Genomic DNA, 24,105 nt, shown 5'->3' with positions numbered 1-24,105 from the left:
TTGAAGTTTCTCGGGAAGCAGTGAATCGGCGCTTCTCAAAAGTACATATTGCCGACGATGCTCTCTTAGAAACTCTAACGAGGATATAAAGTTATAATAGTATGCCGTGCAATTTAACTTGCAATCGTTAAACAAGCGCGTTCGAGAGGGATTCGTCTGCTTTGCCTCGGAGAGGCTTAGGAGTAGCTTCAAAGAATATCAAGTTTAGACAACAATAGAATACATTAACCTAATATCGTTTTGGAACTGTTCTCGGTGGTTTGGTTGCATGGTTGCGCGGTAAATTTACCAGCTATGCAATTGTTCTCCTTTTAGAGATGCGTTACCTATTTGATTCTAATCACATTTTCTTTTGTTCTGTTGCAGGTACGTGTTCCCAATTCGTGTAACGTCGATAATTCTGGTCGAATAACACTTGGTGAGTGTTTCTAGACAAGGATAGTACTAAAACCGAAATATTTTGTACTTCGTAATGTGTGTGTTGCCAGACAATTTCAGTTCTCTCCGGTACGTATACATGTAGCAGATCAAGTTTATTTTCGATTTCGGTCCTATTTGGTCCAATTTAAAATAAATTTTAATACGATAAATAGCCGGTATTAAATTTGTTTTAAATCGCCTCAAAGAGAATTGAAATTGTCGAGTGAAAACGTTCTGCGGAATACGAAATTTAATACATTTTATTAAGCTCGCAAAGACTACGGTACTTCCATCGTCGAATGGAATTTCAAGCAATTTTTAAAACGATGAATTTTCCGAAGGAAATTCGTGAAATGCGCCAGGGCATGTCCGTCTCGCGTTTTCACCGGCAAGCTTTTGGGATGCGCGTATAAACCCGCGACGATTGGATGAAAATAGAAGCACGACGTTTGTATTTAGAGCTGGTTCCACGGCTAGAGTTTCTCGCGAACAAAGATAGACGCGGGTAGGTGGCCAGGGAACACGACTATTACCATTACTATTAGCGCAGTCTCCATCGCAACGCGCAACGACAGACGCAACGACGTCGCGTTTATCGCTGCGACGATGCAACTGTACGCGATCAAACTGGGTTGGAAGGGGTTGAAACGCAACACCGAAAATAGATAGCATCCGGCGTTTCCTTTTACCAGTGTTTTCGTAACCCTTCGATATCTACGACGCGTTTCTTTTTGGATGGAACCTTTCCCCAAGAATTTCGCATGAAACACGCTTTGCATAGCATCAACGAAAGACTCCGGTTGTCCACGTAGCGTGAAACGCCGTGGAATATAGCTGGCGGGTTGGCGGTGTTTCTGGTATCTGGCTTTCCGACCCGATGGAATATGCGCGCACAGATATCGCGTTCTTGGCTGACATTGCAACTTCTGCATGCGCGCACGCGAAATCAGCGTCGGGGCAGATACGGAGAGCTGGTTCCACGGTGAAGTTATTTGCATCCTAAAGAAATTTTTCACCGGCTAAACCCTCGGGATTCGGCTGCCTCGACTTTGGCGAAACACCGACGGCGGTTCCGCACGCGAGCGTTGTAGCGTGTTGCACGCGGTAAACAGAATGCTGCTCTGCTCGTATCTGTTCCACGCTTGAAGAACGTTGCCCACTCTTCGGAGCGAACGGGTGAACCTCCGTTTGCGTAATCAGCAGCGGAATCGGTTCGAATTACTCCCATTTACAAACATTCGAACGAAAATATAATGATTTTAGGTGGAATCTAGTCCGTTTGTAGATTCAAGGATCGCAATGTTAATTACACAAAGGACAGAAATCTGACACGCGAGCACGACAAAACGGTAGGTGTTATCAGACTCGACGCAGTGGTAGCACGTGTTACGCCTCTGGTTGTTTTTACGTTGTTTCGGGATGATTTGCCGCGAGCGAAAGTTAAATGAAATTAGACGCGTTTAGAGTTCCGAGGGTTGAAAAGGGGGATTTCCACGGGGCAGGGAAACATGAAACGGCGCGGTGCGGCGCCGCGTCGCGCGACCGCGTGCACGGATCGATAACCGCGGTTTTCTCTTACAAAACTTGTCTTATATATTTCCTGAAAGTATATTTTATTGGGCCATGGATCATGTCTGTGCGCGGCACGATGCTAAATCCGATTAACTTCTAAGGCGCGGCGAAGGTCGATATTGCTATACATAGATACGTCGCAGTCAACGGAACCGGGGAACTTTCGTAGACAAACGGTAACGACGGGAACGACGGTAACGATAAATCTTTCAAGTATCTAGTCGAGGACACTTTTGCGTGCTATTCGGCCAGCCTTTACGAAATCGAACTTTGCGGCCACGGTGACTGCGCGATTGTGTCACGCCACACTGGTGCGCATTTCAAAGGGCAAGCCATAACTTGTCCAGGCGTTGAAACTGTCGTTAACTTTTTTTTTTTCTTTATTTTTAACAATGGTGTATATAGTCTAGATAGGATCGTGCGATTAATTATCTTTTTTAATCGGTTCGACTTTACCTCGGATCTTTCTCGGTGAAATGAACCATATCTTCGCCTGGTACGAAGCGAGGTTTAAAAAGTAGCGAAGCTAGTTACTTTGGCTATAACGAGGGCTCGGAATTGTATTTATATTTTCACGTATCTTTCATCGACACCAGCGATGTTGCAAGTATTTCATTAGAGTCGACAAATAGAATAGAGAATGAACGGGGGTTGGTGCGTAGTATTGCTTCACGACCTTAATTTCCGGAGCCCTCGCTTTCGCTTCAGTCGACCGGCACACGAGCGCGGACCATTTCTTTGCCTTTCTTCGCTCCTCTTCGTTCTCATCGTGGCACCTTCTTGCGCAAGCAGAGAAAGAGTTGTAGACGGTGTTGGGCCGAGGGTATTTTATTACCCCGTTGCCGAGTATCTTAGCTGCGGGACCAAAGGGAATGGGAAAAGATGAAGGTACAGCGCGCTATAATTCTTAATTTGGACGATTAGACACTCGTGCGCGCGCTGCTTTCCCGATATAACCTGCTGTGTATTTTGCCAACCTCAGACTCCCTTTAGGTTAGACGTTCTTTAGGAATAATGTACCGCAGTTTGAGAGTATATACTCGCTGCAATTATTGAATAATTAATCCCTCAGGCACGCTGGAATTTTCAATTTCGGCAAATGCGATGCAACTTGTTGCGTAAATGTGGTCAGCTTTCATTTCGAGTATTTTTAATAGCTTGACTAGATAAGAAATTCGAATTAGGACTAAAGGGCGAAACCGAACAGTGCGATTCTTTCTTTATAGGTTATTCGTAATTCTTAGGAGCGATACGGAAAATGTACGGGGTTTTCAAGTTTGAAAAATAGGAATGGGGCATCGTGAGAGTTATATCCCGAGTGGAAATTCAAAACTTCCAAGCGGAATAAGTAGCAAACCTGGGTGAGGACAGATGCGAGGGAAAATCCTTTTTCGATAATAACCCACCTTCGTGATTCCTCGAAATGCTTTAAATGTCTCCCAGCCTGTTTCTTCGATTCTCTCGATCTCGCGCTATTTGTTTAAGTTGGCAACTTTTTTGTCAGCTGTCTAGCCCCTAGGAAAGTCACCATGGAAGCACGCTTTCGACGTTCCGATAAACGTGGAATATCCTCGCAGGACCAGCTCGATTTCGATCCTTTGAGCGTCGTCCTCGAGCATCATACGCGACGGTCAAAGTCGTATTTGGAAGCGTAGTCTGTTTTACGGACAAACTTTTATTGAAACACCAAAGTCTTTCAGACGTTTCAATATTTCGACTTCCGCCGAAGAGAATTTCAATTTATCCGCGAAAATATTTCTCGACCTCCTTCGCGAATATATTTCCCTGATCTATTTTTGGGGATATCGGAGACGCCGAACAAATACGACTTTAAAAGATCGTACAATTTGCTATTAACCTTATAATCTATATTAAACTATTTTCAAGCTGTAAATTCGCACATTTTTAGTTAAATAATCGGGTGAAACGAACAAGAACAAACGGAAACAAAGGTTTTCTTATGAAATCTCATTAAAAATATGCAGTGAGCGGTAAAAATGGTTGCGTATGGTAACGGGGATGATTTCACTTGCAAAAGTAGGTCGAAAACGTGGAATATGCTTTTTTCGTTGGAAGCTTTGTTTTCGAAAAAGAACGCTAAAAATTCTAGAGGTACGCGCGCATATGGTTCGATCTGCCCCTGGAATTCTCGATATCGCTTTTCTCGAAAGTACGAACACGTACGAAAAATATTCATTTCAAATATCCGACTCACATTTGAACGAGGAAATCAGCTTATTACTATTCGTAACAATGTTTTCCATGCGAAGCATACAGATTGTTTGAATGTAAATTATCGTGTACCACCGGAAAGCATACTTTAAATCACGTATTCGTGGAAACGTTTACATTTCCGATTTTTTCTTCTTCATAAAATGGAAATTAAGTAACGAAGACTAAAAATTATTCTTATCTCCTACCGATAGAAGAGGAATTAATTAAGTAATACGGAAAGAAACGTACGAATAAAAGACGAATACGCCGCCGAGATGAACAATTACACACGTTTTGTCACAGTGTAACAAGAGTAACAAAAGTAACAAAAGTAACAAAAGTAACAAAAGTAACAAAATTGTCTTGAATACCGATGTTCAATAAAGGAACGTTTGCAAACATAATACCTTTTTATTTATTGTCTTCCGAATGGTCTTCCATGTGACTCGACGCATATACGCGTTGGCTGCTACGCCATGCATATATGTATGACACTAATGTTTTCCTTACTGCAGCGTCACGTTTTAAACCATTCATTTCTACTGGTACGAAAATGTATCAGCTTCACGAGTATATTTTTTTACGGTTGCAGTAAGGGTAATTATCGTAACAAATGGAGACGAACCGGTTCGGTTTACTTTGAATTTGAATTTTAAGGTCAGTTGTGCGGTGATTCGGGGTTATTTTAACGCGAAACACCCGGTAGATTTTCAGCATGGTCGTATACCAGTGCTTCACGGACTTAATTAAAAATTAAACGAGCCCTCTGGGACCGTCGCGGCCGCCGAAATTCGTCGACGCTCGCTCCATAAAGCCGGGAATTGAGCGTCGCTCCTCACAATGACGTCCCTCTGCAAACGAATAGTCTATCCATACGGATCCCACCATTTGGACGCTCGAGTCTACCCGAAATCTAGATACGCGCACATCTGAAACGCGATCTGTGTATTCGACTATCAGAAATGTGTGCCGTGTTGAGCAGATTAAGCTGGGTAAACTCAGTCCCTCGCTGCTCGAATTCTTTCGCCAGTTTCACGAATCACCCAGGGCACTCGTCCTTCTGTGCAGCTGGCAATTGTTCCTTGCGTCCACAGTCGTCGTGATATCGAAATTTTAGCGCAAGAAAAACGACACCGTTTTCCTCCCTCGTTTCAACACTGGAACCATCGAGCGGGTCAATTCGATCTAAATTGATTCGTCCTTTTCTGCTCCAATTTCAAACATAAAACGGTATGCTCGATTATGCATCGTCCTCGATAGTTTCGGTGTTAAATAAAACGTCGCGTCTTTACGAATTAGGTGTAATCGAGTGTCGTGAAAAATCCGTCTCGTGGTAATGCGCTCGTCCAGCACGGTATCTCGTCTAGAGTGCAAATATGTTCTCTTGGTTGGTAACATCCCCAAAGACAATCGGAGCCAGATGCAAACAGCGTTGGGTATTTATCCGCGGTTGGAAACGAAAATTAGCAATTGTCCAAGCAGACCGAGTAGCGCAATATTTATTTTTCCTCTCCATAATTCATCGTTTGCAACAGAGGGATAGAGAAGCACGATCGCGGTTCCGGTGATCCGGTCGTTGCATAGCGAGGACGCTCGTTAAGGACGGTTTAATAAAACGCGAAGGACAATTGAGTTTATTAAACGAAACCTGCCTGCCTCGGACTCGGCATTCGACCATTATAGAAGCTCGTGCTCGTTTTCGCGAAATGAAGAGGCGACGTTTCTCTTTCGTCGGGGCCGACGCCGTCCCTTTGCAAACGAATGACCCATTTATACGATTCCTATCTATTCGAACGAGCTTGAGGCAAATGGCACTGCTAGCGGGAACACAAGCCTTCGGGGGAGAGGAGGCAGAATGGCAGATTACCCCTGCGGAAATCCGTCCTCGCCCGAATATCCAGATTTCCGCGAGTGAGACGTGGTTACAAAACAGGCACTGGAAATACCCACTGGTTTTCAACAGTTTTCAATTGGATTCATATCTGACGGTCACATTTTGGAAGTTTGCAAAAGTTTATCGATCGATACGTAGAATTTTTATTCCGACTACCGTTTGACGAATTTCTATTCCGTCTGGTCTACCGTCTAGTCCGCTGTTCGAATAAAATTCTGCCCATTTTTGTTACAAAGCAAGCAAACGTTGAACAGAGAAGACTCGTCGTTCTTTGGACTGGAACGACCGCGCGACGTGTTTTCGCCTTTTTTTCGCCGGTTTTATCCTCCTCGATCACGGAAAACGCGCGACACCCAGCGTCGGGGACATATTTTTTTGCGCTCAATGGCGACTTGTTGTGCGAACCGAGAGGCGAGTTTTCGGATTCGTATAGGAGTTCGATATTGTGGGGCCAAGCGAGACTTTGTCTGGCGGAGCTTGTCGACCGATACGGCAAATATTAACTTTCAGATCGCGTCGTTCCAGCGAGTTCGCCAATACGTTGCGAACCGATTGGGCACGGACTCGTGAAAATACCTCCAAAGAATTTCACGTTTGTTTTGCGCCTCTGGTTGACGTTTGACTTTGGATTTTGTCGGATTTTCTTGCACTGCTCGTCACTAACGCAGGCTTTGCCAATTGAAATCATTAGGGGAACCCATAATTAATGTCCTTTCTCTATACCAGATTTTATTCTTTGTTCGTCTCTTTGACAAACTTTCCATCTCCTGTTCGTAAATCGAGGATCATTTTCAAGTATTTCCAAGTACATCGAACGGGCGGGAAACGATTCGAAGAGACAAACGGAGAATTGTCTTTCATTTGGCATGCCACTTTCGGTCTGATGTGCCGTAACCGCTCGAAGGTGCAATTTTTTATACTCGTTGTGTATTATTGTCTGGTTCTTTGGTCGAGCGTCGAGAGGTCCTTCGGTGGAATCAAATTTCATCCAGATATCCGCGGACAAAGGCGGGACAGTTTCGAAGGGTTTGTTTTAGAACGGATTCTTTTGTCGTCCCCTGGCGTTTCACGAAGGGTTTACTTACCAGCGTAGAATTCGATGTTGAGCCATCTTGCGCGAGCAGAACAATGAAGTCATCGGGCCAACGAACGGGCTTCTTCGATTTCGCGGGTCCAGGGTACACGTCTCCAACCAACTCAGGAGATCAGTTTGGAAAACCGTTTGGTCGACCTTTGTCCCTTGCGATCGACTCCTCGTCCTCGTGCCATTTTAGTTTTCGATTTCTCGTTTTTCTTCTCGCGTTCTCTTTTGCATTCCGTTCGTGTAAATTGTTTTGGCCAAGAGCGATCGATCGCTGTTTCGAGTTTTTCCTTACGTTTAGCTTTCTTTTCCGCAATTTGTTCACCAATCGCGCGGAAGTTCGCTCCGGTTCGTAGCGTTTTTCCACGCCGATGAAAATTTTAAAGAGCGTCAGAGCCGTTACAGGACGGCTAATGAGTCGTGACTCTGGTTCGCCGGCTGCAGTTGCCAACGTGAATACTGTATCAGTTCAAACCCCAACGTAACAGTTTTTTCTGCGGTGAACTCGGCCCATTCGCGTTGCAAACGTCTCGGTCCTCTTAAAATTGCAACGACGGGAGCGACTGGCTCGCCGCTCCGCGCCGCGCGCCGCGCGCCGATACGCAGTCAGACGCGGGCAGAACGATCGCGAAAGTGGGGCATAAAATGCCAACGGACGCGCAAACTCGCTGTCGAATGAAATTGATTCTGCTTTGCCACGATTTACGATTGATTTTAACGGTACGACGTGGAACAGTCGAAGCAAATTCGTTCCGCGGTACGTTCGATTTAAATCTATTCGCTCAATTATTTCTCAGATTCTGGAACAGCGTTTCTCAAATTTAATCTCCTCGTAGATTCCGAAACGTCTAACTCGAGTTGTATCGTATCTCGTTGGTTCGGGGCGAAAGAAGAGAGGGTTAAAATATTCCAAGCGACGTCGTCGAATGGTTGCGCGGCTATTATTCGGCCAGCGTGAGTTTTAGCTCGCCAGTTGCTGCCGTCGGCGTGTGAATACTGCATCAGTTTAGTCCTGACGTAAGACTCTTCTGCAGGCAGTAAACTCGATCCATTCACCGTAGGAGCGGCGGCTGGGTTCTCTTCAAATTGTAATCGCGCGAAAGAGACGGAAACAAAGATGGGAAAAGGGCGACACGGCGTAAGGGGCATGGGGGATAAGAGAGTGAGAAAACACGAGCGAGGATTGGAAAGAGGGACGACAGAAGCGTTTCGTCAGAAGGATTTCGGAGGTTTAGGTCGGACGAGAGGAGATCACGAGACTTCCGTGTTCCACCCTTCTCGAGACTGTAAGCTTGTCTCGGGACATGCTTCAAGTTACAGCAAAGTCTACCGGCCTATTTTTAACATGCCGCTTGATAACGCTGTCGTTCCACGGTCTAACGTCATAGACTTTCAAATGTATTACTATCAACGGAGTAAACTCTTGCCGCTCTGCCCTTAAATCTTTTTCTTTCGATGATCATCGTGGCCTGCGTTTCCTCGTCGATGTCCTCCAAAATCCTGCTCGTATGCAGTTATACTCTTCTTCGAGAATGTTTGTAGGCTTAGCTTGATCTTGTAGCAGTGACATTTCATAGGTGTATTCTCGCGAGTATAATTTACGGAGCAGTAAACGAGTTCCTTACAAATTTTTCTCATGAAATACACAAAAGCTTATCCGGTCGGTGGCGTTGGTTTTCGGGAAAGAATTCGTTGAAAATTTCATCGAGCACGGCGCGGCGTGGCGCCATTCGTTGCAACGGACGCCCGTTGCAGTACGGAGCGGGTCGCAGCTGCAGTCCTGACTACAACCGCGTTGCCTAACCTTGCTGGCATACCGTACGAACGAAACGTCTCGTCCGTGGGGGATTTAGGGGTTTTACGTAGCCTGGAGAGGAAATCGCTGGCGGAGCCCCGTGTTCTGACTCGCGATGCCTTTCGTTTATGGTCCACTCGCGAATATCGAACCATCGATCCTTCCAAGCGTTTCTCAGACGTTTATTATTTATTATTTATTATTAAGTACTCCAATTGGACCAGTTGTACGCTCGTCGGTCGGTACATCTCCATACCGTGGAAGAGTTACGCTTGTAAACGCGTGCTAAGCTATAAAGTTCGTCGTAGAGCGGCCGTTTCGATGAATTTATCGTTGACCGAATAGACAGGTAGATCGTAATTAACAAACCGTATCTGGTCTGCGTGAAAATTCAGTCATTTATTTTGAACCGATTACGCTCGCATCGACGATTATTTACGGTTGACTCGTCGGCGAAAGCTGCTCCATCCACGGCACGTTTCGCGTAAAGAGGATTTTCGGGGTTTGTTTTGTCTGCAACGAATAGCGATTAGTTCCTCTAAATGTTGCACCGATGATGGAGTAGATGAAACGAGGCAAAAATCACGGGAAAATGCCAACAGATCAATTATTGCAAAGCGAATGTAAAAGCAAGTCGAAAGTAGGGAATACACTTTCCTTTAGAACAGACACGGCCAACCGAATCCTTCCGAGCAACGGTCTATGCCGTCTCTAGCGAAGATTTGACGTCACTGATAGGCGACGCTACATCTTTGCTGCTATAACCACTGGCGTCAGCATAAACCGTTGCGCGCTTGCTCAAGCTTGCTCTAGAATATATTTATACGGAAATTTTTGTTTGCTCGCATACAGAATTATTTATCCTCTCCTATATTCGTTCCAGTCTAAATCGAGCTCAATTTCCTTATCGCGATTTAATCTAGCAATTTTTTTTATCATTGCTTCATTATCCTCGCTAAACTTTCATCTCTATTTATAACCCACAATGTATACGAGTAGGATAACTCGTTTACACGGCAAATAAACAAATACAATATCCGAACGTCCATTCGCAGTTTCTCGTTAATCTCTTGATTTTCGTACAAGTATACCCGTAACCCGTGCATGCGAATGTCTGGGCGCAAAATTATTGATCAACCTACCGGGTGTGCCCGATGAATTGAACGGGATCTCGATCTTCTTATAGATTGTAATTTACCGTAATTACAGTGGAAGAGACACGAGAGACACGGGATCGGAAAGATGAGATCGCCAAGTATCAAGGTATAATAATTGATTCGTTTGGCCAGCGATAATTATAGTAATTTGGGTAATAATTATCGCTGCATCAGCGACAACGCAATCTGGCGATAAAGTTATTTCCTCGATGAGGATTTCTTTTTTATCTTTGGCACCTAAAGCTAGCGTATATATTCTACGAGTGAGAACAAATGTTCTTGTTACTCGCCTCGTGTGCCAGTAATCTTGCTATTCACCGTACGTGATACACTACGGGGTATATCGAAGAAATAAAGGAAGACGGTACGCGAACAAGGTTGCATCCGAAGGTAGACAAAAGAGGCAACTTGATGGAAGCGCACCTTGGATCACGTTATGGGGTGCATGATTGGAAGTAACGAAACGTTCGAAACATTTTAATAGAATCTATCGTTCAGCGATGAGAACGCTCATCTTGGTGATGGAGTGCGCTGCTACGTTTGCAAAATGTTTTATTTTTCGCTCCAACGCGCAGTAATGCAAGACGAAATCGGACGCGGGAAGAAAGATGGTGGTTCGGTCTCTGTTACGATACTCGGGCCACTTATCGTCGAAACAACATGCTTGATTATCAGAAAATTTCATTTGTTACGTAGGTTATCTGGAAACGTATAGCAGCATACGATAAACTAGTTGATCTTGCGATATCTTTGTCAAGGTCACCGGAATTGAAGTCGTACAAGAGTACATCGAAACGAGCTTGTACAAGAATTTGTACAATCCCTTAAACGTTGCTCGGTGATTACCAAAACGGCAACGTACTTTCACGGACACCCTGTATGACCGTAGACGACGTGGGCCCGTGTGGAAACCGGTCTTCGGGCTCTCTCGAAGTCGTCGACTCGTGACCTTCAAAGCGGGCGAGCTGCAGAACACTGCTATGCAGTTACCATGCACATCGTGCTGCCCCCTTGGAAGCTGCCCACGAGTTCTCGACTTTTACGGTTCGCAAAGCCTATCTCGAGCTAGCTCGAGCTATCTCGAGGCGTGCACAAGTTTGAAATATATCGGACACGCCGGGGAGAACACTCGATTCGCTCGTTTCCACCGCGTCACGTTGCGCCGCGACGGAAATTACACGGGAAGACGCTTCTGCCTCGCAATCGAGGCGTAACCGTGCTCCAGTATTTCGATAGCGCTTTCTAATTCTCAATGCTTTCGGGTAAATTGTATCCGTTTATTTGTTACACGTTTCTCAGTAGTTTGAACGAGACGACAAAGGTTGCAGAATTTTAAATTAAACACTTAAATTAAGCAATGCTTGCAAATTAAACAATTTCAGACGGATAGGGTCGAAAACATAGAGACGCGAATACAGGTATCGCAAACAATTACCCCTAAAGGGATCCTAGACTGCGAAAAAAATTTCCCAGCCGAGAAATTCGATTCGAGCGTTCGGCGCAAACCGCGGTATCTCGTCGTAGGAAGGCAAACCGTGGCTCGTTACCCTCGCAATTAGAAAACCGTCGGTCAGAGTTTAACGAAGAATTCGATCGAATCGTTTAATCGAGTAGATGAGTTCGGCGAGGAAGACGGACGGGAGGCGCGAAGCTTTGAGTAGGGGAAGGGCGAATCGAACCTTTTTATCGATAAAGTTTGGCAATCGCGGATCCAGGTATTCCGTTAACACGTTGGATGCATCTAATAGTAGGTTGTTTTACGTAGCAATCGTGAATGTCGTTTTTGTAGGATTTGATAGTTTACGCGCGGCGTTGGTACCTTTGCCGCGAATACTTTGGCAGCCATGGGACAGAAACGGCGGAGATTTTTCGCGATGGCCGTTGGTGCTCTCGCGCCCGGTATCCAGTGGGAGGACCGGTTTCACAGTGGCTTAAATCCTGTTATGCCCGCGCGCCGTAAGCCGCTTGCTTTCACGGACGCGCACCAACTCTTGCTCGTGCCTCCGTCGTTGTCGTTCTCTTCATCGTTGTCGTCGTAGTTGCGCTCTTTTTTCCCTTCCCCCTCACTTTTTTCCCTCCTTTTCGCCTCTCGACGAGCCGGAGCGCGCTCAGGCAACGTCCATGGCTAGAAAGCGCGAGCGAGGGCAGGTTACAGGGAAGGTTTACACTAAAAATAGGACTCCTCTCGGGTATTATTACATCGGCGGGGTCGTAAAGATCGCGAAAGGCGGAGACGTTGACGATGAGGCCATGGCGAAATTTTTCTTCCGTCGATAACGACTCATTGTCCGCTCGGACGGCGACGGCGGCGGACGAAACGCGTGAAAAAGAAGAGTTTACGAGTCGGCCACGGTTCGCGCCACGAAATTTCTCGGTCATGCATTTTCATTATCGATTCGTTCGCGGTTCCCCTCTGATAACCGTAACGACGCCGGGAACTAGCTATACCGTTATTACAAAATGGGGGAAAAAAACCTATCGAACCGCTACCCCTTTCTAAACCACCCCCTCGCGCCATCATTTTTCCCAATTTTGATGCTCGAAAACTTGCTATTAACTAGTGGTTTCTAAACTTTTTCTACACATCACTCCCTCCCTCCTGAAGAACAAAGTATATTCTAATTTAGTTCCTTGTTATCGCATCGGTCAACTGGCACCTTTGTTTCGTTACACCGAGTAAGCGTTAGAGACGAATCGACAGCTTATCCCGTCCTTGCTTCGTTCGCAAGTTTCTCGACACCGTTGCGGAACAGTTCCGCGCTTCTACCGTGTTCTGCCAGTCTTTTCCACCTCTTTATTTTAAAATAACAATTAAGAAAAGTTGCGAACGACAAGGAAGAAATTTCATCGCGACACGATCAACGCCGGACCCCTTCGGACCACCGACGCCGACGAGCCAACTGCAAAGTTGGACCTCGCCATCGCGCAGACTTTCACTTTACACCGAAACTGGAGGAACGCTTTCGTGGCTATTCGTTTCGTTCAAACAAAGAAGCGAAAACGACTGGACTCTATCGGGTCGAGAAGACGAAGCGTTGAGCTCTTTCGCGTCGACTCGGAGAAACTTGTCCATCGCGGACAGGAGCGAAAGAGTTTGTTGCGAGATTGCCGTTTTCATTTATTTACGAGAATACGAGTAGAAGACCGATTATGCAAAGTAACAGGCTGATAATAACTACTTTTGCTATAGTTAGAGACAAGGTACCGAACCCCTCCAAGTAAGATCAGGTGTTTGACCTCGTCGGTATTAATTTATTCAAGGAGCAGTGGCAATTCGTAACGTGGTTCGTCGATCAACCCCATCGTGGTTCCCTCCCTGTCAACCCTCGTACTTGGGACTGCAAAATAAAGTAATTCCGAGAACTGGATGCGTGTTACTCACGGTTGAGTCATCGCGCGAGGTTCCCTTTCGTCGTCGAGGGCGTCGTTGCTTACCAAGCCAAGGAAAAAACGACGCACGATTTCCTGTTTGGTGTCTAGCGGTGTCTGAATACATTGTTAGCCGCAATATATCAGCACGGTATAAAACGGCGCTATTATCCCGACGATATCTCTTGGCGGTGCGCGCAACATATCCAACCGGATCGCCCGAAAATTTCGCCATTCCTCCCTTAAATGTTCCCCGGCGGCGTTCCAGGGAGGGTTTAACTGCGATCGTTTGCTCCCGAAAATGCTTCGTTTACGGTGGGCAAAACGACGATTGTAAATCTCCTTAACGCTGGCTCGAAAAGTCGACGACGACGACGACAACGACGACGACACCCGACAATGCTAGAAACTTGACGTGTATGCCAGGTCTGGACTGCTAGAAATATGGAGCTAATTATCGTACACACTTGTATTTTATTCCAGACCTAATACAGTTTTAATCCACGATACAATCTCCATCGTTGCCGACAATCTTCATCAATCGGAAAATTGTCCGACGACGTGCTAGCTCTGCCCTAGCTATGGATGATGATTTTCCCTACCGAACGTGAAATGGAGCGATCGATACGCGTGACAGTATCGTTATAGTTTACCAAGAAAACCGAGCAGCAGCGCCAAGAGTTTGTTCAGTTTCGCAAAGTGTACGCGTCTATCTTTGAAGTACTGCGGGGATATAAGAGCGGAGGAGAAACAGAAATATGCCAGCAGATAATAATTTAACGCGTTCAGCTAGAGATACTGGAAGTTCGTGGTTGAACTTTGAAAACTGGTCAGAAAGTTATATTGCTACATTCGACTGCGAGAAAGCATCGATCGCGTTGAATTATGAATCGAACTTCCCGGAATCCAAACAAATCAACTTCCTTACGCTGTAAATTTTTCGATTTCAGTTACATCGTATAAAACGACATATCATCGTTCTGGATCCGACGATAACAGGCGCGTTCGCGATATTTCAAGCAAATACTACCGACGTGTAAACGTACAAATATAAAAACAATTTAGGATTTTCCGAGGAGGCTGAGCTGGTTTATGCGAATTCGACGAGGCTATCGGTTTTGGACTGTTCGGAAAACGAAATGGCTTCGAGAAATATTATATGTAGTAGGGGGATTAGAAGGGAACTATGTCAAAGGTGGGTGACTAGAGTTATTGTGAGAGAAGGCGGGGGTTAATGGGTTTCGAGGACACTGGCGCTACACCAGGAGATCTCACGCTCCGTCTGTTAAGAATGATGAAGCTGCCTTTGTGAAGCGTTAAGTTCGAGGAATATGAGGCGCGAAAGGGATTTCTTCCGTGGCGGCGCCAGGCGTTGAATTTAAATCGACGGATATGCTTGGAAATTGAACGAAAAGGTCATGGCCGACGCTCCCATACCCTCGAGTCTTTTCGATCTGCCTATCACAGCAACGTTGTACCTACACCTTTTCTGGACGATTCCGCATGTTTTGACGATTCTCGATTGCCAGTCGATCTAGGAAATTCCCTCTTTCAGAGATATCCATTCAACGATTGAATCGAGGTTATCTCCCGTTCCTACGACGTTGACCCTACGCCGAACAATTTTTTTTTAATTTTACCTTCCATTCGTATATCTTAACGAAAATGATATCGAATTTTGTTATCTTTCGAAACGTTCGTTCGTTATTTCGAGTTCTTATCTAGCCAAGTATTTTTTCCATATCTGGTTTGATGTATCGTAACGTGTTGTATATAATTCAACAGTCTCCTTGAATGCATACGTTTCTGTACGATAAATGGACAGTAACATGATCCGGGATCGGATATTTCGATGAGGCAATGCTAATGCAACGATCAAACTTTTTTTTATTATTACCGTTTTTGTTGTAAAACTGTTACCATCGTGTTCCTTACATTTTTCTGATTAAAATGAGACCAAAACGACGTAATTCGCAACATATTTACTATGTATTGTCTCACCGAAATAATTCCGTTGTGGCCGCCATTTTCGCATGTCGCTCTGTCCTCTTCTTCATTCGGTGTCCTTCTCTACACTCGAAGGTTGGTGGCAAAACATTAGAAGATACAGTGATGAGACTGAAGGAGGCATGCAAAATTGAAGACCCAAAACATTGCACTCGAGTGTTTTTATATGTTTACATTTGACTCGAGTCGAGCGTCGAACGTGGAAAAGGACAGATAGTGAAAGAGAAAGAGGTCCGAGAAAAAGAAAACACTCGACAGAAGCGTAACAATCGGTTCGGATCATATTACACTGGTGGGTGGGGCTACTCGGGCGAAACTACGGGCAAAAGAAATGCGAATGGGCTGGCAGCGAGTGGGATGGGTATCTGAGAGATATACAAAGTGTCCCAGCCTAAGTAATACAGAGCTCTAACTCCAAAACTATCGGCCGAATGGAAAATTTCAAATATGGAAATTGTATGGTAAAATGGGGCTCATGTTTCAGCGAGTAGGAATTTTTGTTAACTTTGTTATTTAACGAGATATGATGGTCAAGTTTCGTTTTTCAAATGGAACTATATTTTTTTTTTATACCATACGATAGTACTTTTCAAGACGAATTCATTAAGCTTGAATGTATTTACCCGATTTCTATTAGTTTTCAAGCTATAACGCTTCAAAGTTTGCTAACTTTCAAGGAAAAAGCTCGGTTCCTCGAGCTCGAATCCTACATAGCGGATAGTAATGCGAAGATGGAAAGAATGGCAATCCGTCGACAGGGAAGAACGTTATCACCTTTTCAGTTTCGGAGTCGCGGATTCAAAATCAACTTGGAGATCGGAAATATCATTAGCATCGATGCCAAAGTCGTTTATCACGAATACCCAATGTGATTAATCTCTTACTCGACGCGGCTATCGGTCCGTGGCGGCAGATGGATTGGTATCTAATCAGTCACCGCGGTGAGTCATAGTGTCCTCGAAACGCATATAGACCTGATGTATGGCGGTCGATGTGCCTGCACTTTTCGCGCTAGTCTTCGTCAACGACATGCCCCAAGGTGTAACTCTCATTTTCCGCCGAGTCTTCGCGCAGTCTACTTACCGTGGATTAAAATACACTGGACGTTATGGAAGTATCGGAGTATTTTTAAATGTAATTCTATCGGTCCTCTGATATAAAACTATCGGACGGTAATGTGCAATTGCGTTCGATTGTTGGAACTTTTGAAAACAGCACATTGTGCTGGCACGTTATCTGGAAATCTCTTCAACCCTAGGTCGACTCCCGCTGAGTTTGACTCCGAGGGTCGTTTCGGACACCCCACGAACTTGGATCGTATCAGGTTCGAAATAAGTGGATTCGCAGTGTCTATAGGCCAACTGGAATCAAAGATCTCTTTGTGTTTCGCGTACAATGTTGCATTTGGCAGTCGTAAACAATGATCGATGGCTCGCGATTATTGGCATGGTTATCCCTACTCGTGAAATCGTTCAATTACGAGAAACACCGTTTATCGAGCCAAAAGTCCGGTTTAAATCCAGCAATCAGCTCACCCAATTCTTTTGCACCCATTACACGTGATTTAGAATTGCGCGGTGTCAGTCGAGCGTTATAGCAGTGACACTCATAATTGACAACGCGAGCTCGAGAAGAAATTCGTCACGAGGATTCCACGGTATATATTTACAACGGTCGAGTGTGAGCTCGAACGGTCCATCAATGCGATCTACATCATCCGTCACGAGATTCTATGATAATTATCCACCAACGAAATGTGATTATTGGACATAGGTGGTCGGTACGTGTCACTGACCAGCGTGACTCGGTGAGCGTACGCGGGATGCATACAGGTATACAGGTCGGCGCATGAGCGCAGCCAGCGTTGAAACAATTCTGTCCGTACGCCAAATGTCCCGGTGTATTTTATTGCATTTGCATGGAGCATACACCGCGTCGAACGTACGTGCGTGCGCGTGTCGATCGTTAAAGAGTGGTGTTGGGCTTCCCACGTTAAGCTAGCTGGCAACAACGAGCCACAACGACGGCGAGAACCGTCCACGATGCCTGACGTCCGCTAAACCCGCTCTTATTCTAATTTTCGCATTCTTACGTTATCTTTTCTCTTTTGACCAGATCCTGTCAACTTTTCGTACTCATTTTTTTGCTCCTATCTCTTCCTGTCTACCTTCCAAGTGTCTTTCCATTCCCCTCGATCATCTCGCGGCGATTCCTCAATGGCGCCACCATTCTGGTTGCCGTTAACCTCCTCTAACGATTATCGACTGTTCGATATCGGTGTTCTTGTTATCAGCAATTCGTACCTACTACCTTCGGCCAGCATAGTTTGGTCTATCTCGCTATTCGTATCGAACGATGTCATTTCTTTCTTGGAAGCTGTACGTCCTTTTAAATATCGCGCAATGGTCTCCGTATTACCCGAAACGCGTTATACGAAAGTTTTAACGACGCCATGCTTTGCGTTATGTCGACTCGTTCCCAGTGTTTACGATCCCGTCATTGGCTGGCTGTTGCAGAGATTCTTTCGGATGGATTTTATGTTGCGTTTCGCTTTAACGGTACAAATGAAAGTCTCCGCGTGATATCAGCCATGCATACCACCACTGTTCTCGCGTCGTAACGATTGTTGGAGCGTTTTCTACGTTATTACTCGTGGTATCTACTTTGCATGAAGGATTATACGAATGCTTCTGATCTAACCGGAGACACAGTCCAACTGTAACGCGCCGATTTCCATGAAACTTTGCACACAGATAGAGCATCTGCCGGAGCTGAAGAAACTTAAACAGCGGTGGGGGTGATCCCATTTCAATAAACCCTAACGCTGATTTATTCAAAAAACAAAGCACCGGTGTACATGCGAATTTTGTATCGACTGATACGTATATTCAAGGGCCGAGATCTCGGTGGATTTTTCGAATTCTTACGCAATCGTTGCGAGCATTTTTCGTCGAGGATAAAATAAAACTTTAATGCCACGCAATTACGAGGGTTTGCTTACCGATTGCAGTAATCAGTCAGGTGCGATAAAACGGATTGCGCGTTGTTTTCAGGCGTTCTAGATCTCCTCGCTTTCTTCGTAGTTTTCCGTCGTCCATTTAAGTTCCCAGCGAGGGTGTAGGTCCCGGAATCCAACTTTGTAACTATCGTTAACCGACGTTAACGTTTATCGACCCTCGATATCGCTGCCCACATAACTACCAGCTACGTACGTACGTGTATGCACTACATATTACTTGCTTGGAATTGAGGCTTAACGTCGTTTACAAACTACATGCCTGTAATATATACGCTCGCGTATATGTACATGTATAGGTTCGAAACTTGCAAACTCGAAGATTGCGTTACCATTGTACCGGCTAATCAGTTTGTCCAATTCTTCGTTTCAATTATCACGAGGCGTACAATTGAGGCGATCAAAATTCAAGCAACGACTCGACGACCGTTGATCACGGGACCGATCGTAACACAAAGCAAAATTAAATTCTATTCACGACTCATTTCAATATCAATATCCCACCGAGCTACTGTTTATTTTCGGGTAAAGTCGTTCGAGGCACCCTTTGCAACGATAGGGATTCTCGAGAACTTTCCAGTCATCCGTATCCGATAGCGATGGGATTAAGACGAATTCCGATTCAAATATGTATCAAATAATCAGGCTACCTCTGGATGTACTATTATCTTTTGTTAGCTTTCGATTCTTGCTCGGAGGCATTTTCAAAACCTCTACGGCACTCTAAACCTATTTAAAAAAGACACGGAAAAGCTGATCCGTGCGAGCACCTGCTTCGAATTTCTTCTCGCCACAATTTTTGCTTCGACTCTGTTTCGCTCTCGCCGCTTTGCTCTCCGAGCCCCTTCTCGTCGCTGAGCAAATGATTTGATTAGAGAACAATGGCTTTCCATTAACAATCCTGTCTCTCCCTTCACCCTTTCTGGCCGTACCCTCCCGTACATCGTCGACGCTGTCTGTCAGCTGACTAACCCCGGTGAACGTTCTCCGACGCCGACGAAATCACGGCGTTGGTCGCAAGAACGCTGGCAGAATTCGTTTAAAAATTCTCCGGGCCACGAACATTCACGGCTCGACATCCACTCTTACTCCGCGTATGAATTAACGATGGTCTCAAGGGAGTAGTCTTGATACTTTAAAATTACTTTTTCGACCAGATTCTTTTCTCAACATCGTGGTTTTGTTTTTTTCGCCGAACATTCCTTGAAATACCACTCCGCGGCCGGTTAATCGGGAAGCCCTTCTGAGGAAATGGGTTATCGATCCCGCGGACAGTGATTCGTTTTGACAATGCGCCGAGGAGTGACGTCGCGATAGCCGAGCGTGATAACAGAAACAAATTTCCTACGCCATTTGCAGCGGGATGGTTTCGCGTGCGGTTTTCATCAGCATTCGGACTGACGTTTGAATCGCCGGCTTTTTTCTCATCGATGTCTCTGTCTCTGGCCAGTGTTTCTGCCTCGCGTTTAACCGGCGGCGTCAAAGATTCGAGGGAAAGCTCGATACAGAGGCATCGAACGCCATCGTATCGTCGCTCGTTTCATTTTCGTGGCAATTTTCGCGGACAAGCGCATCCAAACGAATCCTACTGATTTTGCGCATCCGTGAACCCAAATGAAGCAATATTTCTGTGCCAAGTTTAGAGAAATATTCGACTCGAAGATATGAAATTTTAGGTGGATTTATTTTTCTACGATTCGCTCGTTTTCATCGTACGGTTCCGAACCAGCAGGCATCCGTTGCCAACAGGCATCCCCGTAGGATACGAATTTTATTCGTCGATTTTATTATTTGAAAAAAGGTCCTGCTCCTTATATCTTTGTCAAAGATTCGAGGGAAAGCTCAATTTAGAAACATCGAATGCGATCGTACCGTCGATTTTCGCGGAATTTTCGCGCAGAGGAGCCGCGTGGAAACGAATCTCGCACCGATGATAACGGGATCCGCTCGCGATTTCCTTGTTTCTTCGGGGCGAACGCTGGAAAGCAGTTTCTCGTTCGCGATCAAACCCATCCTCCTTCGTGTTCAGCTTCGAATCGTTCTGGCAAATGAGGTGTTCTATAGGTCCGCGCCGCGCGCTGTTTCCTTTCTCTTTTGCGTTGTTTTTCGCCCCTTCCTCCGCGCGTCTCGTCTTTCCGCACCCCTTCGATTTCCCTGGTGTGATTGTAGATACGTTGCATCGTTCATTTGCCTTCTATCTTCTTATTCGGCTGGCGCCGAAATGTCTGCCCAAAGTATTGCTGTTAGGGGGGAACTCGAACAGAATGCCCGAGATGAATATTCGCGCTAGACGGAGAATTCATTTTCTCCGTGTTTGGAAGATTTCGCGTCTACGGGATGCTTCCATTCATCGCGACATTTCTGAACATTTCCACAAGCTGGGCTTGTCTAACTCGATCTTTTCTTTTTGTTTCAGGCAAGTCACGATAACTTAACGTAGACGATATCCACAGCTTTAATTAGCATGCAGCTTTCTTCGATATGTATTTAATGTCGAAATTACTTTTCGTTATTCCATTTGTATAAAATTACATGGAATTTAAATTTAGAAGTAGAGATTGTCCAGATAATAGGTCCCCAAAATCCAATGCATATCGTGCGTAAATCACACACAGTGGTTGATCAAATTATTGGAGGCAATAATTCTCGAGCCAAGTTCTCGAGCGCGTTGACTATTAATATTCAGTGTACGAGTACCTAGACCGCGATGCAATCTGCGCATTTTCCGTAGAGTTCGCAGCGTCTGAAAAGGTTTACTCTTGTTTGTCAGAGATTGGATGCAGTTCGCACGGAAAATTGGTTCTTCTTTGAGGGTCGAGTGTTCAGTTTCCTCGGAGTATTAGCGAATGCTTTATTTGGCTCGATGCGCCGTCTTAATCTTGATTTGCGACAGGATTGTCGAGCACATTATCGCGAAGCTTATATTTCGCACTCCAAGTCATATTAGCAGAGACGGAGTCACTTCTCGGCAAGTTGTTAAGTGAATCGCTAAGTAAACGGAGGCTTGTTCAAGGACGTACGTAAACATTATATCCGTTCTCCAAATACATCAACGTAATATCGCGCGAACATTCAGCGCACGGTTTCTTGTTCTCGACGTCGAATCGAGATGGTAATTCGTCTTGCGTGTCGCGATGCGCGAAGGAGCACTTTACGCCTAAATATGCACTAATAGATAGCGTATCCACTTCCAAGCGTGGACAATATTGTTACACACCTGCGAGCAGCCTCTTCGCTCCGCTTGTTAACCCGACGCCAGGTTTTATTTGCTTTGTAAGCGTTTACGTACGATGAGAATAATATTTGTTTGCTTTCGTTCAACGATCAACGAGTACTCGAAACGATAGGGCAGTCGTCTAGCGAGCAAAAGGTTCGGGTTCGAAATCCTGGCTTGGCAATTCTACCCTTTATCTATCTTTTCCTTCCTAGAATTCTCAGGAGTGGGATTCATTCTCGTGCCTACACATTTAGTTCTCGTGTTACTTCGAAGTTTGAGTCTCGCGTGTGGCCCAGAGTGGTCGCATTTGTTAGGCTGGCTGTGCTCTAGGTGGTAGTCGTTTTCGAATATTACGCCTAGGGAGGAAGACTACGTCTACCAGTGCCAGAGCTTCCATTATGCGGGCGAGTAGAACGTACTGGGTGACTCGCAGATACGAATTAAATTCCATTCAAACGCGATAGGTTCCGTTCGTTCGATTGAATTTAAATTAAAATCTTTAATTACTCATACTTGAGAAGATATGTGCGAAAGCTTTAACGTAATATTTTGATACGTAAAGTATCGTGTACGTACAGCGGTATGGCTATCGATAGGTCCCAGTTGGAATCCCGATCGAACGATTCCGTATGTCACCGTGCAAGATTCAATCACGGATAGAGCAGCTTTTGTCGCGGTAAAAAACGTCGGATGAAGGTCAACACGGCATTTCGCTGCTTGTAATCCAGACAATTGGCGTTGCCGTCGGTGCTGTTCGTAATTTCGAATCGCGTTAAGTGTCAACCGATTTCGCATTTACGCTGTCCCGTCAGTTATTACCGAACAGAAGTATGACGCACCCGGCAGTGTAAATAATTCAGGGCTCAATTACGCAAATTGCGAGCCAACGTGCCCCCTCCCCCCCCCCCCACCGCACCCCTTCTTTCTCTTTCTCTCCCTGTCTCGGTTTCTGTGACCTCTCCACCTCTCCACCTTTCCGATCCCTTTCCATCGACCCCTCTCCGATGCACGTTCCGCACCACATCATTCCGAGCGTGCTGCTCTCTGCAACCCCTCGCCGCGTGACTAATAACAAGTTTCGCGAGTGTTGTCGGGGCTAAAAAAATTTTTTCACCTTCCGCGTATCGCGTGCCTGGCCATTGAACGGAGTCGAACCGTTTCGTTATATACCCCCGAGCCGCGTTTTTTGCCTGTATCGAGGGTGAGATTAAAAATTGGAGAGCAATCGGATGATCTCTATCCCTTTTTATTTTTCACGCGGCTCGACGAGAACAAGCTTTTCACTTTCGTCGTCGCACGCGGTATTTTTGGCGTTTCGTTGCCTCCCTTGACTTTTCATCTCCGCGATTCGATCCCAGAAATTTCTCGAGAACAATTTCAGAAGATCGAGCACGCTCCACGTCCGATTGTAGCGAGTTAATTATCGAAACAAGCGGTACAAATTATGTACAGCGTCTTTAGGTCGTTACCGCAAACGTGTTCCCGTGTAATTAGAAAATACCGATCACGCGAGCGCAATTACGAGACTCCTAATAAAGCCTGAGCGCGATTATTCAAACGCGCTAACGCGAAACTGGTTTCCCCGCTTCCGACGATCATCTTATTACCAGCGATGACGCTTTCTTTCTCTCTCGCGTTCTCATACAAATGGAACGGCTGTGAACGGAGCATCCGCGAGGGTGTGGTGTTGCTTTTTTGCTTTTTCTTTTCTTCTTTTTCTTCCTCTTTTTCTTTTTTCCTTTTCTTTCTTTTTTTTTTTTTTTTTTTTTTTTAAAGAGGACACAGGAGAGGAAAGAGATTCGCGAAACTTTGGAATTAACGAGGACAGAGGCTCGCGACGGCGAAACTTTTGTAGGGACCATTCAACTTCCAGTCATGTAACCTCTCTGGCTTGAAGACGCGTACCATAATCCGGGGTAACAACGTGCCAGAAAATACCCCTTCCTTTCGTATGCATACTTGCAACTGCTGTACGTTGAACTTGAAACGGTGTTCGCACGAATTTACCGTCACCCTTGTCCATCATTAAATTTCTGCGCGATCATTTAACCGCAAACATCGTTTATCTGTTAACGAGCAACGGAAATCTTCGAGGATCGTTACGAATGCATTTGTATTTTTTTTTTGTCCTAATTTTTCCTTCTCTACGAATAATACGAACGTACGGTTTGGATAAAGAATGGCCTCTTATGTGTCGTTAATTTTCACTTTCGTCGCTTAAAAGAAACTCGTCGTACAATTCCAATTAAAAATATTGGCCAGTGCTCGTGACGAAAGTACCGCGAGTCGAGATCCACGAAATAGAGCATTAATAATACGTTTCGTAACGAGGAAATAATTTATTCATCGCTCGTACAGGGGAA

At 45.3% G+C, this 24,105-nt stretch overlaps 1 protein-coding gene across 20 annotated transcripts in view; it reads left to right on the top strand.

Moving 5' to 3' along the window:
- Positions 1 to 24,105, top strand: part of LOC128872406 (protein muscleblind) — a 282,172-nt gene that overhangs the window by 33,069 nt on the left and 224,998 nt on the right. Inside the window, exon 4 of one of the 20 annotated variants that reach the window (XM_054115179.1) lies at positions 367 to 4,595. The exons of the other annotated variants lie outside the window; for them this stretch is intronic. Coding sequence (XP_053971154.1) covers positions 367 to 432 — 66 coding nt within the window. The 3' untranslated portion in view covers positions 433 to 4,595. Of the gene's footprint in view, positions 1 to 366; positions 4,596 to 24,105 lie in introns of those variants that run through there. 20 annotated transcript variants of the gene reach the window in all.

The sequence above is a fragment of the Hylaeus volcanicus genome, chromosome 1 (assembly GCF_026283585.1).
Source record: "Hylaeus volcanicus isolate JK05 chromosome 1, UHH_iyHylVolc1.0_haploid, whole genome shotgun sequence".
NCBI classification, from domain to species: domain Eukaryota; kingdom Metazoa; phylum Arthropoda; class Insecta; order Hymenoptera; family Colletidae; genus Hylaeus; species Hylaeus volcanicus.
This window is presented reverse-complemented; position numbering and strand designations above follow the sequence as displayed.